This window comes from Calypte anna, chromosome 8 (genome assembly GCF_003957555.1).
Source record: "Calypte anna isolate BGI_N300 chromosome 8, bCalAnn1_v1.p, whole genome shotgun sequence".
Lineage (NCBI taxonomy): Eukaryota > Metazoa > Chordata > Aves > Apodiformes > Trochilidae > Calypte > Calypte anna.
Genome location: NC_044254.1, coordinates 24,556,573 through 24,571,480, shown reverse-complemented (window position 1 = coordinate 24,571,480; position 14,908 = coordinate 24,556,573). Strand labels below are relative to the sequence as shown.

At 37.7% G+C, this 14,908-nt stretch overlaps 1 protein-coding gene across 1 annotated transcript in view; it reads left to right on the top strand.

Annotated features, from left to right (window-relative positions):
* FAF1 (Fas associated factor 1) overlaps positions 1 to 14,908 on the top strand; it is a 163,834-nt gene that overhangs the window by 143,532 nt on the left and 5,394 nt on the right. The window contains exons 17-18 of the mRNA XM_008493946.2: positions 837 to 914; positions 4,830 to 5,045. Coding sequence (XP_008492168.1) covers positions 837 to 914; positions 4,830 to 5,045 — 294 coding nt within the window. The remainder of the gene's footprint in view (positions 1 to 836; positions 915 to 4,829; positions 5,046 to 14,908) is intronic.

Sequence of the window (14,908 nt, the reverse complement as noted above, 5' to 3'; positions counted from 1 at the left end):
GAAGGGACCACATCAATGTTGGGATGGGGATGTCTCAGGTCAAGGGACCACATCAATGTTGGGATGGGGGTGTCTCAGGTCAAGGGACCACATCAATGTTGGGATGGGGATGTCTTGGGTGAAGGGACTACATGAATGTTGGGATGGGGATGTCTCAGGTGAAGGGACCACATGAATGTTGGGATGGGGATGTTTCAGGTGAAAGGACCACATCAATGCTGGGATGGGGATGTCTCAGGTGAAGGGACCGTATCAGTGTTGGAATGGGGATGTCTCAGGTTAAGGGAACATATGAATGTTGGGATGGGGATGTCTCAGGTCAAGGGACCACATGAATGTTGGGATGGGGATGTCTCAGGTGAAGGGACCACATCAGTGTTGGGATGGGGATGTCTCAGGTCAAGGGACCACATGAATGTTGGGATGGGGATGTCTCGGGTTAAGGAACCACATGAATGTTGGGATGGGGATGTCTCCACTGTTGGTGAAATCTCAGCAGTGCAGAGAACTGCCCAACTTCAGCTCTGCTTCTAAGATGAGACAGTTGCTGTAGGAGCCACAGTTTCCCTCAGGGGTTATAGAGTGGTAGTAGATACAGTCACAAGGTGTTGACTACATATTTTGCTAAAGCACTCCTGGTCCCACCTAATAACAGAAGTTGGGAAAGGAATGATAGGATAAGAGAACTGAATAAATACCTTATGTCTTACAGTAATTTCTATGGAAAACTTGAGAAGTTTCTTTGCTTTTATATAGCTACTGCACATCACTAAACACAGCTGTGGAAAGTGAGGTGATACCTGTGTGACTATTGTTTTTTTGGGTTTTCTTCTTAGAGGGAAGCACAAGAGAGAGAAATGGCAGAGCAGTTTCGCTTGGAACAGATTCGAAAAGAACAGGAGGAAGAACGTGAGGTGAGACATTTTACCTTTTCTGACAGCTTTTTTAGTTTATGTGGGTTATAGACATGACAACTGCAATTCAAAGTATGCTTTCAATGTGGGCATCAATTAAAAAAAACATTCTTGACATATATATATAAAATGTATATATAAAACATACCATCTCGTTCACAAAATCACATCACCTGGCTCTGCATTACAGCCAGGTATTAGATGGGGCTGCTAACAGGAGATCCATGAAGTAAGCTTCATTTGGGAACCTCTAACCTTTCTGCAAGCACTCCTTTTAAAAATATAATACCATGGAGCCCTGTCATTTCTCCCAGGAAGTAGCACTTCTGCAATTCTGGTCAAACAAATTGACAAATTTAATTTGAGATATAAAACCTTTTTAAAATTTTTTTAGAATAAAAATAAAAAAATAAGGAAAACAAACAAAAAAAAACCCAGAGTCTACAAAATTGTATTAATAGTAGATTTTTAAATTTCTAAGAAGTCTTCTACAGATTCTTCCTTAGAACAAAAATCGTGTTTAAACAAACCTTTTACATCTCTAGGCACGTGTAGAAAAGTAGAAACCATGTGCTTTGAAGAATTCTGTTCCTCAAACACTGTTATAGATTATAGATTCTCTTAATTTTGTAGCTTCTGAGGGTCCCAGTGCCTGTCAGAGATGTTTCCTGCAGCCCCTCTCAGGATCTAGGCTATCTGCTGTCATGGCTGAGTGGTATTTGCATAAATAAATAGTAATTGTGGGTATTTACATAAAGCATCATGTACATGATTTTATTTATATTAGTGACTTCCTCTGTTTCAGCTTCTGGCAAATAAAAAATAGGGTAATAAGGCTGGGGTGCAGCCTTGTTTCTTCCCCTGAAGTCCCCCCATATTTTGAAGGATATAGGTAAAATAGTTTAGTCATTCAGATATTTGCATCTGTTCTGTGAAGCTCTTGAATTACAACTCCTTAAAGAACTGCTGTGAAACACAGCTAATACTTGAAAAGGACTCCAAAACCCTTAAATAAAATTTGCAAAATAAAAATTATATTCATGTATAAATGTCTTGGTTGAAGTCACAGTTGGCTGGGAGTTGTCTTTTGACTTCCAGGCGTATAAAACTTTATGAACAATTTATTAATTAATACAAAACTGTATCAGCATCCTTGCTGAAGATGCATTTCCCAGTTATGTTTCTGCCATTATATAAAATTTAAGTGAAAGATAACTATTATAAATGTTTACTAATTTATGTATAAAAGTAATTCCAATATTTTGGGTGGACTTTATGTAACTTCTTTGATTTTACTCTCCTGGAGATTTGAAATTTGGAATTACATTCTCATTTAATTAAAGTCCTTAGAACTTCTAGAGTCCTGATAAATCACAGCCTTGCTTATTCCTCTCCTACAGATAACCTAAATGTATACCTGACATTTCAGCCTGGTGCACTTTGCTGTTGTATGAAAAAATTGCATTATGCAGTTGCAAAAAAGTTGGCTGTGAACACATTTATTGTGACATAAACCAAATCTGGATCAGTAATGCATTTGCATGGATATATTTTGACCAAGGTAATTGCATATAAAAACCTGAATCATTTAAACATTCAAGAAACAGAACTGCATTGGAAATACTAAACTCACACCTCACAGTGGCATTCAATGGCTTGGGAAAGATGCAGTCCACTTCTTTCTTATACTACAGTGTCTTAGGACTTATTTAGCTCCTGTTGTTAACAAAAGCCAAGAATAGAAGCTAAAACATCACCAAAGGAGTGATGCACAAAACTGGACTGTGAGAATTGTGTCAAGAATAATTGTAAGGCAGCAAATCTGTGAGGTTAATAGCAACGAAACACAAATCAGTGCTGTAACTGACTGCTGAGCAATCAGCTCACACTCAGAGTCCAGAAGTATGTTTTTCTTTTTCTAAGCAATTTTCAGGCACAGAAACAATAATTAATTCTGTTATATTATATCTGCCCCTGAACCTTTTTTGATACCTTGGCCTTTTGGAAATTGTTTTCTTACACAAAGGCTGCAAGACTTGTCCATGTTATCAAAGTAAGCCCGGGCTTCCCTGTTTTAATGTAGAGTGCAGTAATGAAAATAATAGGATCTGTTTGCTTAGTAGAGCAAAAAGGATTTTAGCAATAATGTTTACTAACACTCCCCATTTTCAAGTATATGGATTACTTCTACTGAATTGTTCTGCAACAGTGTTTACTTACAGAAGTGGCTCTGTGTTCACTTTGTATATTTAAAATCTGACTATTGAGCTATTCACGTACTGAACATCTTTTTATCAACAAACTGAAATTGCTTGTTCAGGTCCAGGAGTTATTAATGTGATCCATCACGTCATTGTTTTCTGACTTGGTTTGCTGGTAGAGAATATCCAGTGTAAATTGCCATTTTATGTTGAAGCCATGGAGATTAGTTACTTCTGGGAGCAACACACTCTTTGCACAAAGAAAAGAGCTCTAATGAGCTACTGTTGTTTATTTTTCTATAATATAATTGATTGGGTTCAGTAAATAATGTAGCATCTGTTGTTATACTGTGTGGGGAAATGTCAAAACACAAAGATAGTAAGCAGGTGGTTGAGAATGGAGAGAGAGAAAATTAAAATAGAATCTATTTAAAATATAATCTCATAGTAGATGAGCAAAAATGAACTCAGGTTCTGTGTATAAATATTTATACTGAGATATAATTTGCTCAGAGGTTCATGTGGAAGAAGCAGACTATTTAAAAGCCTTCATAATCTTGCTTCTACCCACTCCTTTCTCTTTAATGTGATCAACCTCCATCAATTTCTGTTACTACCTGACCTTGGGGAGCTTTTCAAAGGCACAAATGCATCCGTGTGTCTTGAAAGTTCCCTGAAAATCTGGGTAAATCTGTGTGTGACTGCCTCTTTGGTTTGGAAAACTGTCTTTTGGGTAGTTTTGGGGGGAGGCAGTGTGATTGTGCTGCTCCTTCCATCCATTGACATTCTCATTAACAGATGCCCAGTGCCTCTCCTGGAGTACCCACAGCACTCAAACCCCTCACAAATCAAGCCCACCACATTCAGCAGGCATCAATTTAAAAAAGTAAATAAAAAAAAATCTTCTAATCAAAGTATCAGTGGTTTTTTTAGTAGCTCCTGGAGGCAAAGGACAGAGAACACAGACTTGGCTCCTGCCCTTAAAATCTTAACATCATCAGTAGTAGCAGGAAGGCACCAGGCACATTTTCAGACATAGTGATGTTGTATTTTTGGGGCTGATTTCATGCAACTTGTTGCAGAAAACGTGTACACACATGGTTGAAACATCTTCCTGCAAATAACAGTTGTTTACTACAAATCTTAAATCCTATTTGTGTCCTCCCACTTCTCTTGATCATTCCTACTTTTATATTTACACTATATATCTAATGTACCTTCATGATAGTTTTGGTTTATTTATAGTAAATCTCCTGCATATATTTCTTTTTACTCTGAACTAAGGGTCTTGGCTTTGCTGCAAATTACTCCGTGCTAGAGGAAGGCAATTTGATAAGTACATTTAAAGAAATACTTTTACTACCTTTTAATTTATAACCTTTAAGGAAGCAATTGGCCACTTGACAATTATTCTCTCATTCAATTTTTTTCCAAGGCTTCCTGCCAAAATGATTAAATTGCTTATCTCCATCATGCATTAACTGTAGACCTAATAATATGTGTTATAAAGAAGGATTTATTTTAATTAGTTGTCTGGTGGGCTGTTATTAAGGAATGAATTCAAATGATTTTGTCACTGAGATATAAAACACAGCTCCGGCTCTGGAGCACCATGGCACGTCTTGAAGTTCTAGAAGAAGTAAAAAGAAAAGCAGTCTGTCTTTTTCTTCTGTTGCTAATATTGCTGCCTAAATGGTTATTTTTCCTTCCTCAGGCTATCAGGCTCTCTCTGGAGCAATCTTTGCCTCCTGAACCCAAAGAGGAGAGCACTGAGTCCGTCAGCAAACTGCGCATTCGGACGCCCAGCGGGGAGTTCTTTGAGCGACGTTTCCTGGCCAGCAGCAAGCTCCAGGTTGTCTTTGATTTTGTAGCTTCCAAGGGATATCCTTGGGAGGAGTACAAGCTGCTGGGCACCTTTCCGAGGAGAGATGTGAGTAAATAAATGTACCTTTCAGGAATAAATACCACTACTTCTTTAAGTACGTTCTAGCAGAGAAGGTAAAGGATATGTCTGAATATTTTAGTGGTCTGCCAGTGCTGTTATATGTTAAATACAAAGCTGTGTTGTGAAATCTGTTCCCAATGACACTGTAAAAAAAATCCTCCATTTCTGAAACAAGTTGTTGACCACATTCCATGAAAACTGTCTGAATATGCTGAGCCAACATCCCTCACCTCCTGTTATGGAGGAAGCTGCATAGATATTAGTGATCTGGTGAGGTCTGTTATGGGCTGGTACTTCTGATCTTCCTGGTTTTGCTGTTTTGATGGAGTTTTATGTTATGAGCAAGGAATGTCCAGTGTCGGAGAGTATGCAGTTATGAGCTGATCAGTACATTCTAGCAACTTATCCATTTGTTACATCATACCAGTAAATAATTATTGATATCTCCTACCTTGAAATTCTAATGCTATGACCAATGTTCAGAATCAATCCTGCTTACTGCTTTCAAATTCTCTTGTTTTATCAAGAGATATTAATGTGCTCATTGCTAAATTTCATTGAAAATATGCCTTTTTGTTTTCTTCTCTGTCACAAACCAACTTTCATTTCTTATCTGGCCATTGTTACAGCAAAGGTAAAAGTCAGTGGGGCAACTGTATAGCAGTTGCCTGGTGCCCTGCGTGAAAGGTGAAGGTGACAGACCCTCCAGAGGTGACAGTACAGAGCCAGGCAGTGATGGGTGAAATTCAGCAGCATTTTGGCCACACTGCCTCAGTATTGTAGATGAGTGGGGTCATCTCTGGACCTGCTGTGGTTCTGGTTGCTGAGGGCATCTCCAGGTGACTGGTTAAACCATTTTTCATCAAAGGATCTCAGTAACTTGAGGTGGTTTTCCACTTTGCCTCCCATTGCTGCCCCTGGATGAAGCTCACTGGGAATAAGGCTCTGATGAGCATGTTTACAGTACTGTTTGTAACAGATACCTCCTGCTTTATCATCTTATTTGGAAGGACTCCAAAGAGGAAGAAAATAATGTCCTTAGCAAGCACACAACCTTGAGAGTTGATATGATTTCTGACCACTTCTTGGTGGAACTCTGTGAACAGGACTGTAGTGCTTCCAGCTTTTCTTCTACCTTATCTAATACTGAGCATCCTGATCAGGCAGACTGAAAAGCAGCATTTGAGCAATCTCATTAATCACTAATTAATTTTATTCCATAAGCATGTAATATGATTTCCAGTGGAACCAAAGACAAGACCTCATCTGTGTTTTCAGGATTACTGATCATTCAGTTAACTTGACAGATTTTGCACTCTAAACAATATTTTTATGTATTTTAAATATTCTACAAGCCATGCCTCCCTACCTGCAACATACTTATGTTTTAGTACATACTTAATACACAAACTCCTACAAGTATGTTACTCTAACTTGTTACATTTGTCTTGCACTGCTGTTTCTGTACTTAATCACAATGGTCATCATTATTAATTTTAGTGCTCTTTGACAAACTCAAAAATGGATCAGATTGCCTTATATGAGAACAAATTTTAAAAGGAGTAGAAAAGAAAAAAGACCACTAAATTAGAACAGGTTGGTGTTTTCAGTACATTTGTAAAACTGCCGGGGAAGAAACACTGAGGCTATGAAAGGAGAATGTAGGTCTATTGCATGGGAGGCAAAGACCCTGTCATTTTTTTTTTTTCTATGATTCCAACCTAATAATGCCATGTATGAGGAGTCACATAAATAATTCATGCCAATTGACTCAGTGGCCGTGTATGAATCTGGTTGCCTTTGTGACCACCAGAGGTACAACAGACAGAAAGTAATCCCCAGGGCTTTGCTAACCATGAAGAACTATAAATGACATCTGCTGTATTCCCCAGGTTTGGAAAGCTGGAGGTATGCAACTCCATAGACAGATGTAAAAAAAAAAAAAGAAAAATACTAATTGATGAATGTGTTGGAAGTACAGTTAAAGTATATACTCAGTTCCTGAGGCTTGATGGTCAGTCTTTTAAAAATGTGCTATCAGTTGTCAAGACCCTTCTGCTGTGTGATATCCATCACAAGCATCCATTGCAATCTGAGCAGCAAGAACAGAGGACTTAGGATGCTTGTGCTCCAGAAAACAATAGCATTTACAATGTCTGGCTTTGAAACTATACATAACATTTTGGAAAGAATATCAGAATTACCTTGCTGGATTTTTTGTCTTACTGAAATGAGGGGGATATCTTCAACCAAATCAGCATTTTCTTATCATAAACTTGTTAGAGCATTATTACCTGCTTTTCAAAGTCACCAGTCCTGATACAGTGTTGTTGAAATATTTTGACTTCTTTGGTAAATAAAAATTCATTAGTTCTTAGTCCTATGTTCCAGTTGCTTACACAGATATCCTTAGCTAACCTAAAGTTGGTATCATAACCCTACTGTAAATACAAACTTCTACACGTGAGTAAATACACAGATTAACCTTTTCCAGACACTACTTGTAGATTTTAAAGCAGCAGTGACATTCTAAAGCAGTTGAGCACATGCAGTGACTTGTTACTGGGTCTTTGTTGCTGCCTGTGGTGTTCTTTGTCCTGCCACTGAAATGAGATGTTAACCACCTCCTCTCAGCACCTGAACTGTACCAGGTGTCTGTCACCTTGGGTTGGCAGGTAACTTGTGTCTCTAGGTGTGAAAACATCTGGCAAGCACATCTTTCAGAGTGAAAAGTTGTATTTTAAGCATTATTCTTAAGTGCACCTGCAAAGGCTTTATGGAAGCAACTGGGTATATTAGTCAAATGTATGTGCTGATTGTAAAATTGTACTTCCTTGTCTTTCAAGAACTGCTGTAATCTTCAAAATGCATTCATTGTAACCAAAGGTTACAATTTAAAGCATATTAGCATCAGTCAACCTTCTCAGTCAGTATTTCCTCCTTTCTCTAAGAAGCCTTCCCAAACACTAATGCCAGCAGACCACCAGCCACAAGTTCCACCTTCTTCCAGTATCCTGGAGACTTGACAGGTGATCAGTTCCTCACTTCTTTCTGTGGTGAAGCTCTGAACAAGTCTTCCTTAAAGTCTTTAACATCTTGTGGCCTGGGCATTGCAGACAAGAAGCTGAAGATGGACCATATCTAGCTTGGAGCTATAGGAAGAAGGTGTAGAACAACTTGACCCAAACTGGGCTTCACCCACCCTGAAATGGTTAATGATTTGTTTGTGAATGTTTTATGCTATCTGTCAGAAAGGGAGGTCCTGGCACACTCTCTCTTTTTAAAAACTGTTTTTAAAAGACTGAATTTATTAATTTCTTCTGTGAAATCAAAAGTGCAATCTATCATTCCTTCTGATAATTTCTCCTTAAGGTGGAGCATTAGTTATGTATTTGAGAGTATGCCTTTTGCAGACATGGTATTAGAGACTTAAGCTCTCTATTTACTGTATCTGGAAGCCCTGGTAAGCCAAGACTTCTACAGTATTTCACATTTTATTTTCTGAGCCACAGCTTAGGATCAGGTGGCAGTTAAGTCACTTAAGGTTATTTAAATGCATCTAAAATGTTGCTTAATAATTCAGAACCAGTTTGCTTTGTTTAGAGTATTAAGATTTTTTAAATCCTTTTAATTAACCAATTTCAACAGCAGTTTAAATAAACAGAAACAAAAATCTGCCTCCCTAGAAGGGGCACAAAAGAAATTTGGCTCAAACCACATGGCAATTTAAATTAGGTATCATCAGAATTTCAGTAAATGTAAGGCCAGATGATTCTTAATATTATTATATGGGAGTAGAGAATAAAATATTCATCCAAATTTGATCATTCATTCCTGTGCTCTGGCAGGATTAATCCTCTTTGATGCCCACAGTGGTGAAGAGAAGGGCACAGAGCAGCCCTCAGGACACAGGGAAGCAGATAAGTGTCCTCTGAAGTTCTTGGGAAAGTCCTTTTATGTTTGGCAATTTTATACCTCAGTTCTAGAATCCACTCTTTGTCATGATTATCCTATTTTTCACTCAGTGCAAGTTTCTTCCTTCAAATAACCTACTTTTAAACTGGTTAGGTGGTGTTTAAACTCTTTAGACAGTTCATGAAAGGTTTAGACGGTCTCAACCATCTCTGGCTTTTAACATTCTTCCCCCTAATCATCATCTCAATAGAAAGATGGGAAAGATGTTACTGTGATTTAGTGTCATGGTTATACCCAAAACACTTTTATTAGCTTCACATAAATCAGGAAAGTAGCTTGAGGATCTGTCTTAAGGGAAACAGGATTTCAGATTACTGAAATATTTTTCTGATAATTCAAGAATGTTTTTGTAAGTTATGAGAAAAATTAAGGTGTGATCCATGCAATTTTCATTTCAGTTAATTACATTTATATTTCCTACTTCATAAAACACAACTCATCTGTTTTACTTCTCACAGGGTAGAATTTTTCAGGTCCATCTTGATCTGGGCAGATCAGCTCTGCTCTAGCTTACACAAGGCCACAGCCACCTTAGACCTCCCTCCTCCCGTCATTGCCAGCTCTCCTTAAGTCAACACATCCTGCCCTTGTCTTACCTCCCATTTCAGGATACTTTATTATTTTGTTTGTTCAAGCAGTTACGTTTAGTTTAGTTATGACACTGAGAGGTTGCCTGAGTGAATTGCCCATACCAGATCCTGCTTCCTGGTGACTTCAGGAATGATCAGACAGATGAACCTTGAGTGGACGAGGAGGAGACCATGTGTCAAGCAGCCAAAATGCTGAAGCATTTGCAGCCCCCAGGTTTTATTGCTTTTATTGCTCACCAAGAAGGGTAGCATGGTCTCTCAGTTAGCACCTACCAAGGCAGTGGATGATCTTCTTGCCCTGCTGCAGTCAAGGGCAGTGTTTACTTTAGTGGAAATATAATTTAAGTAGTCAAAAATTCTGTAAGTGTTACAGAAAGATTGTTCATAATGTTTGCTTACAAGAAAGACAGATCTCATCTATCATTTTAGACCTGGTGTCTTTGCATAAGTAACTGTGATATCAAAAGAGCAAAATTAAGTACCTTCATGTATCAAGTCACTGAAAGGAGATGGAAGGAGTGTCTTCCTCATCTTGTGGAGTTAAGCTCATTCTAAAAAAGAAATATAATTACATTCAGTGTAGTTCCAGTTTAGTCAGTATTGTTTCTGATCTCTTACAACAGCTCTGTTTGAATATGGGGAATGTTTAACCAGTATCAGGAAATAGGTGTGCATTTCAGATGAGCTGGTTTACTTCAGACTCAATAAGTAAGCAAGCATTCACCACACCAGGGAATGCTCAGTGTGGAACGTGAGCTCTCACTTGAGTCATCCCCATTAACCCAGTTAACCCAGTGACTAATGCCAACACTGGGATTAATATATTCCACCCCAGCACATCCCTCTGACTAAGAGTTCTTTTATTTAGCACCCCATTTTACAGAACATTTATGCACGTTACTGTTCACAGGAAGATGTCTTGATTAGCCTCACATCTTTCCTATTGCATGTGGCATTATCCAGTGTAAAAAAGGCTTAAGATATTTTGTGCTTTTTCCCCAGAATTTATCCTTTATGTCCATTTTGTAGGTTTTTTTTCCCCATCGTAAGAAGAAAATGTGATGATAAAATACCAATAAAGAGTCTTTGTGACAGTATGATACTAAGAGTTCTCTGTCTGGTTACCAGCAAATTTAATGATCTCCTGCTGGTTTGGTAATTGCCTAAGACATCAGACTGCATCACCCAAGCAGTCTCAGGCCTATTTTTATTCTATTTACCCATCTACTCATCCCAATGTTGTACTGTAGATATCCTTGTGGTATCTGAACACCTTAATTCTTTGAACTTGTGTTAAAAATCCTTTGGGATTGTTTTTCCAAGCATAATGAAGTGAACATGAATCCAGTCCTGGGTCATTCACCTGTGAGTGACTGTGTTCCCATCCATTCTCCTTTGGGATGGATGCAAAGCAAGGGTCTTGCAGTTCTTTTTTGGGCACTAAATGTATTTGTGTGTTCTCAGACTTCTACAAGATGTGGCTGTTTGCTTCCTTTCATCTCATCATCAATATCCACAATAAAAGCTAGACTTTTTCTGGAGACATGATCTCTGTAGCTAGCACATCTTAAAATCATTAAATACATGAAGAATTCATAGTTTGATCCAAGCATGCTGGCAGTGGTGCCCACAAGTAGCAGGCTGGTTTGCTTCTTGGCACAGCAGGAAGGATGCTTAGCATACAAATGGTCCCATCTATAAATGCCAATGCTTAAACCTCTTCTCCACCTCAGCAAGAAAACTGAAAGTAAATTGTGTGAAGGAGTGGTGTTTGGGCAGGTCCTTGGTCAGGAAGAGACATTTCAGAGTATTGTGTCAGCTTCTTTTTTTTTTTTTCCAAGAAACCACACAAAGAATTTCTAAACAGTTCAGTGATTTCAAATAGAATGGAATAAGGTAGAAAATCTGATGTGACTTTTACACCATCTTCCTCTTCCTTCAAAATCTGAAGTCCTCTGGTCTCAAAGTTGTTGGCACTGTGGAGACCAACATCATCTTGTCCTGTACCTGTAGGGCACTAACTTCACCTTCTTGCTGTTGGTGTAAAAGGCAACTTGTGTAATACCACATCAACAACAAAAGTCATTATATTGAAAGAGACTCTAATAAACTGAAATATTTTTCTGTTTTCATTCCTCTTGCCAAAAAGAAAAAGTGTATTTTTTTTTCCATTGAAAATGAGCTGTCTGAAGGGCTAGATGCAGCCTTTACCTGGTGATTCTTCAGGGAGATTAATTCTTAGAAATAAACACAAAGCAGCTATTCAGTTGTGTTAATAAAACTGGACGTATTTGGCCACATTTTGGAGTAGTACTGATCACCAAACAAAATTTCTCATCCTGGACTATAAAGAAGCCCTGAACTACTTCAGAACTACCCAAGTGGGACTGCTGTACACAGCATTTCTGAACATATTTATTGGAAGGTAGATAAACCTTCATTATATATATTTCTCCTACAACCCACTGGTAAAAAGTCATGACATTTGGGTAAAAATATGATGTCTTAAAGCAAAATTAACACCTGGGATTGCATTTAATTTTGGTGCAAGAATGCTCAGTGTTTGTATTTTTTAAGTTCTGTCCACAAACATTAGGTATTCTTTTAAAAAATCAATTTTTTATGTAGAATTATGAATTTATAATGTTGGACTTTTAAAAAGCACCAGATAATCCAGGTGTCAGTAAAAAAATATAGCAGCATAGGTTTGGGTTTATCCTTCTTACTTACATTTTCCTGCCATTATGCTTGGTATTTTATACATCAGAGAACACAGTTGCTATCTTAGTTTACTGTCTATAAAGATGAGCAATGCAAGACAGGTTTATAAGCCTTCACTGATTAAAATCTATGCAGCAGATTCTTTTTCTGCTATAAATCCTGTAAAATCAACACAAATTTACACTGTGTAAAGATGGGTGGCATCTCAGAGAGCTGTGTGGCTTTCCTAAGAAAGTGGAAAGCGTGTTCAAAGCACAGGATCTAATGTCACCATTTGCTGTTTTACCAGTGTCTGTTACTTTACTTAGTAAATGTAGCTTTTAAATATGCTTAATCTGAAATACTGTTTTGAGAAATTCTCCTCAGAGAAATAAGATCATAAGAGCATGACATATCAGGATTAAAGCTTTGTACTTCGAACGAGACTAGAAGTCTCTTACTATGCCATATTTTTCCTTATTTGTGATGGCTTTCTTCAATTCAGATGTAAATTATCTCCAAGTTTATTCAGCTAAATCAGATCTAATTGCATATATTTCTAGAAAGTAAAAGTAACCCTACTGTTCTGTTGTTCAAGTTGAGCATATTATCTATATAACCCATAGATATTCCAAGAGGTAGAAAGGACTCACTGTATTTGTTTGTGTGTCATTCTGAAAATACAGGGTTTTTTTAAACAGCTCTGGTTTTTTACCAGGTGTGCCTTTAAGTAATTTCTATTGCATTTATACTTTAGGAGGATTAGGAAAGAGAGTAAAAGAACTCTTTGTGCATTAGATTCATTAAATGTATTCATGCGTGTGTAAGTGGTGCAGAGGCTCTGCTGCTCAGGAATCAGATCCTTGTCTTAGGGCGTAGGGAAAGGTGAAGGGAGTGATATTTACTGCTTGTGTAAGTGTCATAATAATTGTGTATTTGATTCTTTTCTTTTAAATTACCTTCCTGGGCATTAAGCCTTTATTATTATTATTTTTTTATTTATTTGTCTTCTCCCTGCAGAGTTAGAGAGGGTAAGGAACCACACCTCTGAAATGGTAAAAGTACAGCTGTGCAGGATGTGAATGTGCAATAGGACAGATAGGTCAGCAAGGGGGAAGATAGAAATAATACAAAAACTATCCAAGGAGGAAAAAGACTTTGTTGCAAAATGTATTAAAATGTTGTTAAACTAGTATTAATTTTTATTGTTGGGTCATGAAAAAAACAAGGAATTTATTAATGATAAAGTCTAAGTAACTGCTGCAATCTTATGTGAGAATTACAAGAGTTAACATTACTATCTTTTGATTTTGCACCTCTTAAATCAGACTAAGTGCTGCAGAAGTTCTTCAAGCCAACTAGCTCGTGCCAATTGAAATAATTACTGCATAAATCATTTAAACAACTACCTGGTGAAATAATACATTTCCTGTGCACCAAGCCAACATCAGTTCTGTACTGAAGCTCTTGACATTAAAAGATGAAGTCTTGGCTCCAGTGCACCAAAGCATAAGGTCCTTTAAAGCATAGAAGAAAAAAAAAAGCTAGAAGAAAAGTGGTTTAATTAACTTAGATCTATTTCAGTGAAAGCTATGAAAACATTTCAGAGCTCAGTGGCAAGATCTGACAGAACTCAGGTCCTGTTACCACCTTCCAGTTGTGTTGCTGGAGAGAGTCATCCCTGAAGAGAGGGGTGTGCTAAAGTTTGCAAATAAACTCATTTTCCTGAGGATGGAAACTCCCAGGACACAGCTTTGGCTCTGGGACATCCTGGGATGCACACCCCTCTTTCTCTACAGAATTTGGTGAGCCTGAAGATGAGCAATTTTGCTATCACTTGAGTTATATTCTCTTAGCATCTGAACATTGTGTCCTTCCTCTGCCAACCTTCTCACTATGTAAATTTGGAACAGCTTAGAGTCTCTTTTTTAAGGAGTTTTAGTTTACATTTCATTATAAAGCACTTACCTTAGCAAAACCACAGAATGTATTTTAAAAATACATTCCCCTCCTCAGCTGGTGTTGCCATCTGATACGTGAGTGAATTCACACGTGGCCTGTAGGAAGTCAGATACTGTAGGACTTCAAAATACAGAGAAATGCTCTGATTTCAGGCCTTTATTAAATGCTGAATGGGTAATTTGATGAGTTTTGCAACCCTAACCAAAGCAGCATTGATTTCACCACATGGGTACCTGTGTAATCTCACTGCATTCAACAAGATCAAATCAGATTCAGTATATAAAACATGCTTAAAGGATTTCCTGTGCAATTACTAACAATGTACAAAAAAATCTTCAAGTAATAAAGGTGTAAGGTTCTCTTGATGAGGCAATTTATACAAAGGGCAGGGCTGTTTTGAACAGAGCATCATGCTATGGCATCAGAGCAAAGGACTGTCAGCACTGGGCTCCAGAATTTATCATCCTGGTAATGAAACAAAGCACACAGATTTCAATATGAAGGCATTTCAATACTTTGCATTGTGAAATAATCCACAGAAATTTATTTAAGTGAATAAAATTCATTAAAAGACTACATTGGACACACCTTTGTGGGCTTTTCCAGGGTCCTTTGATCTCT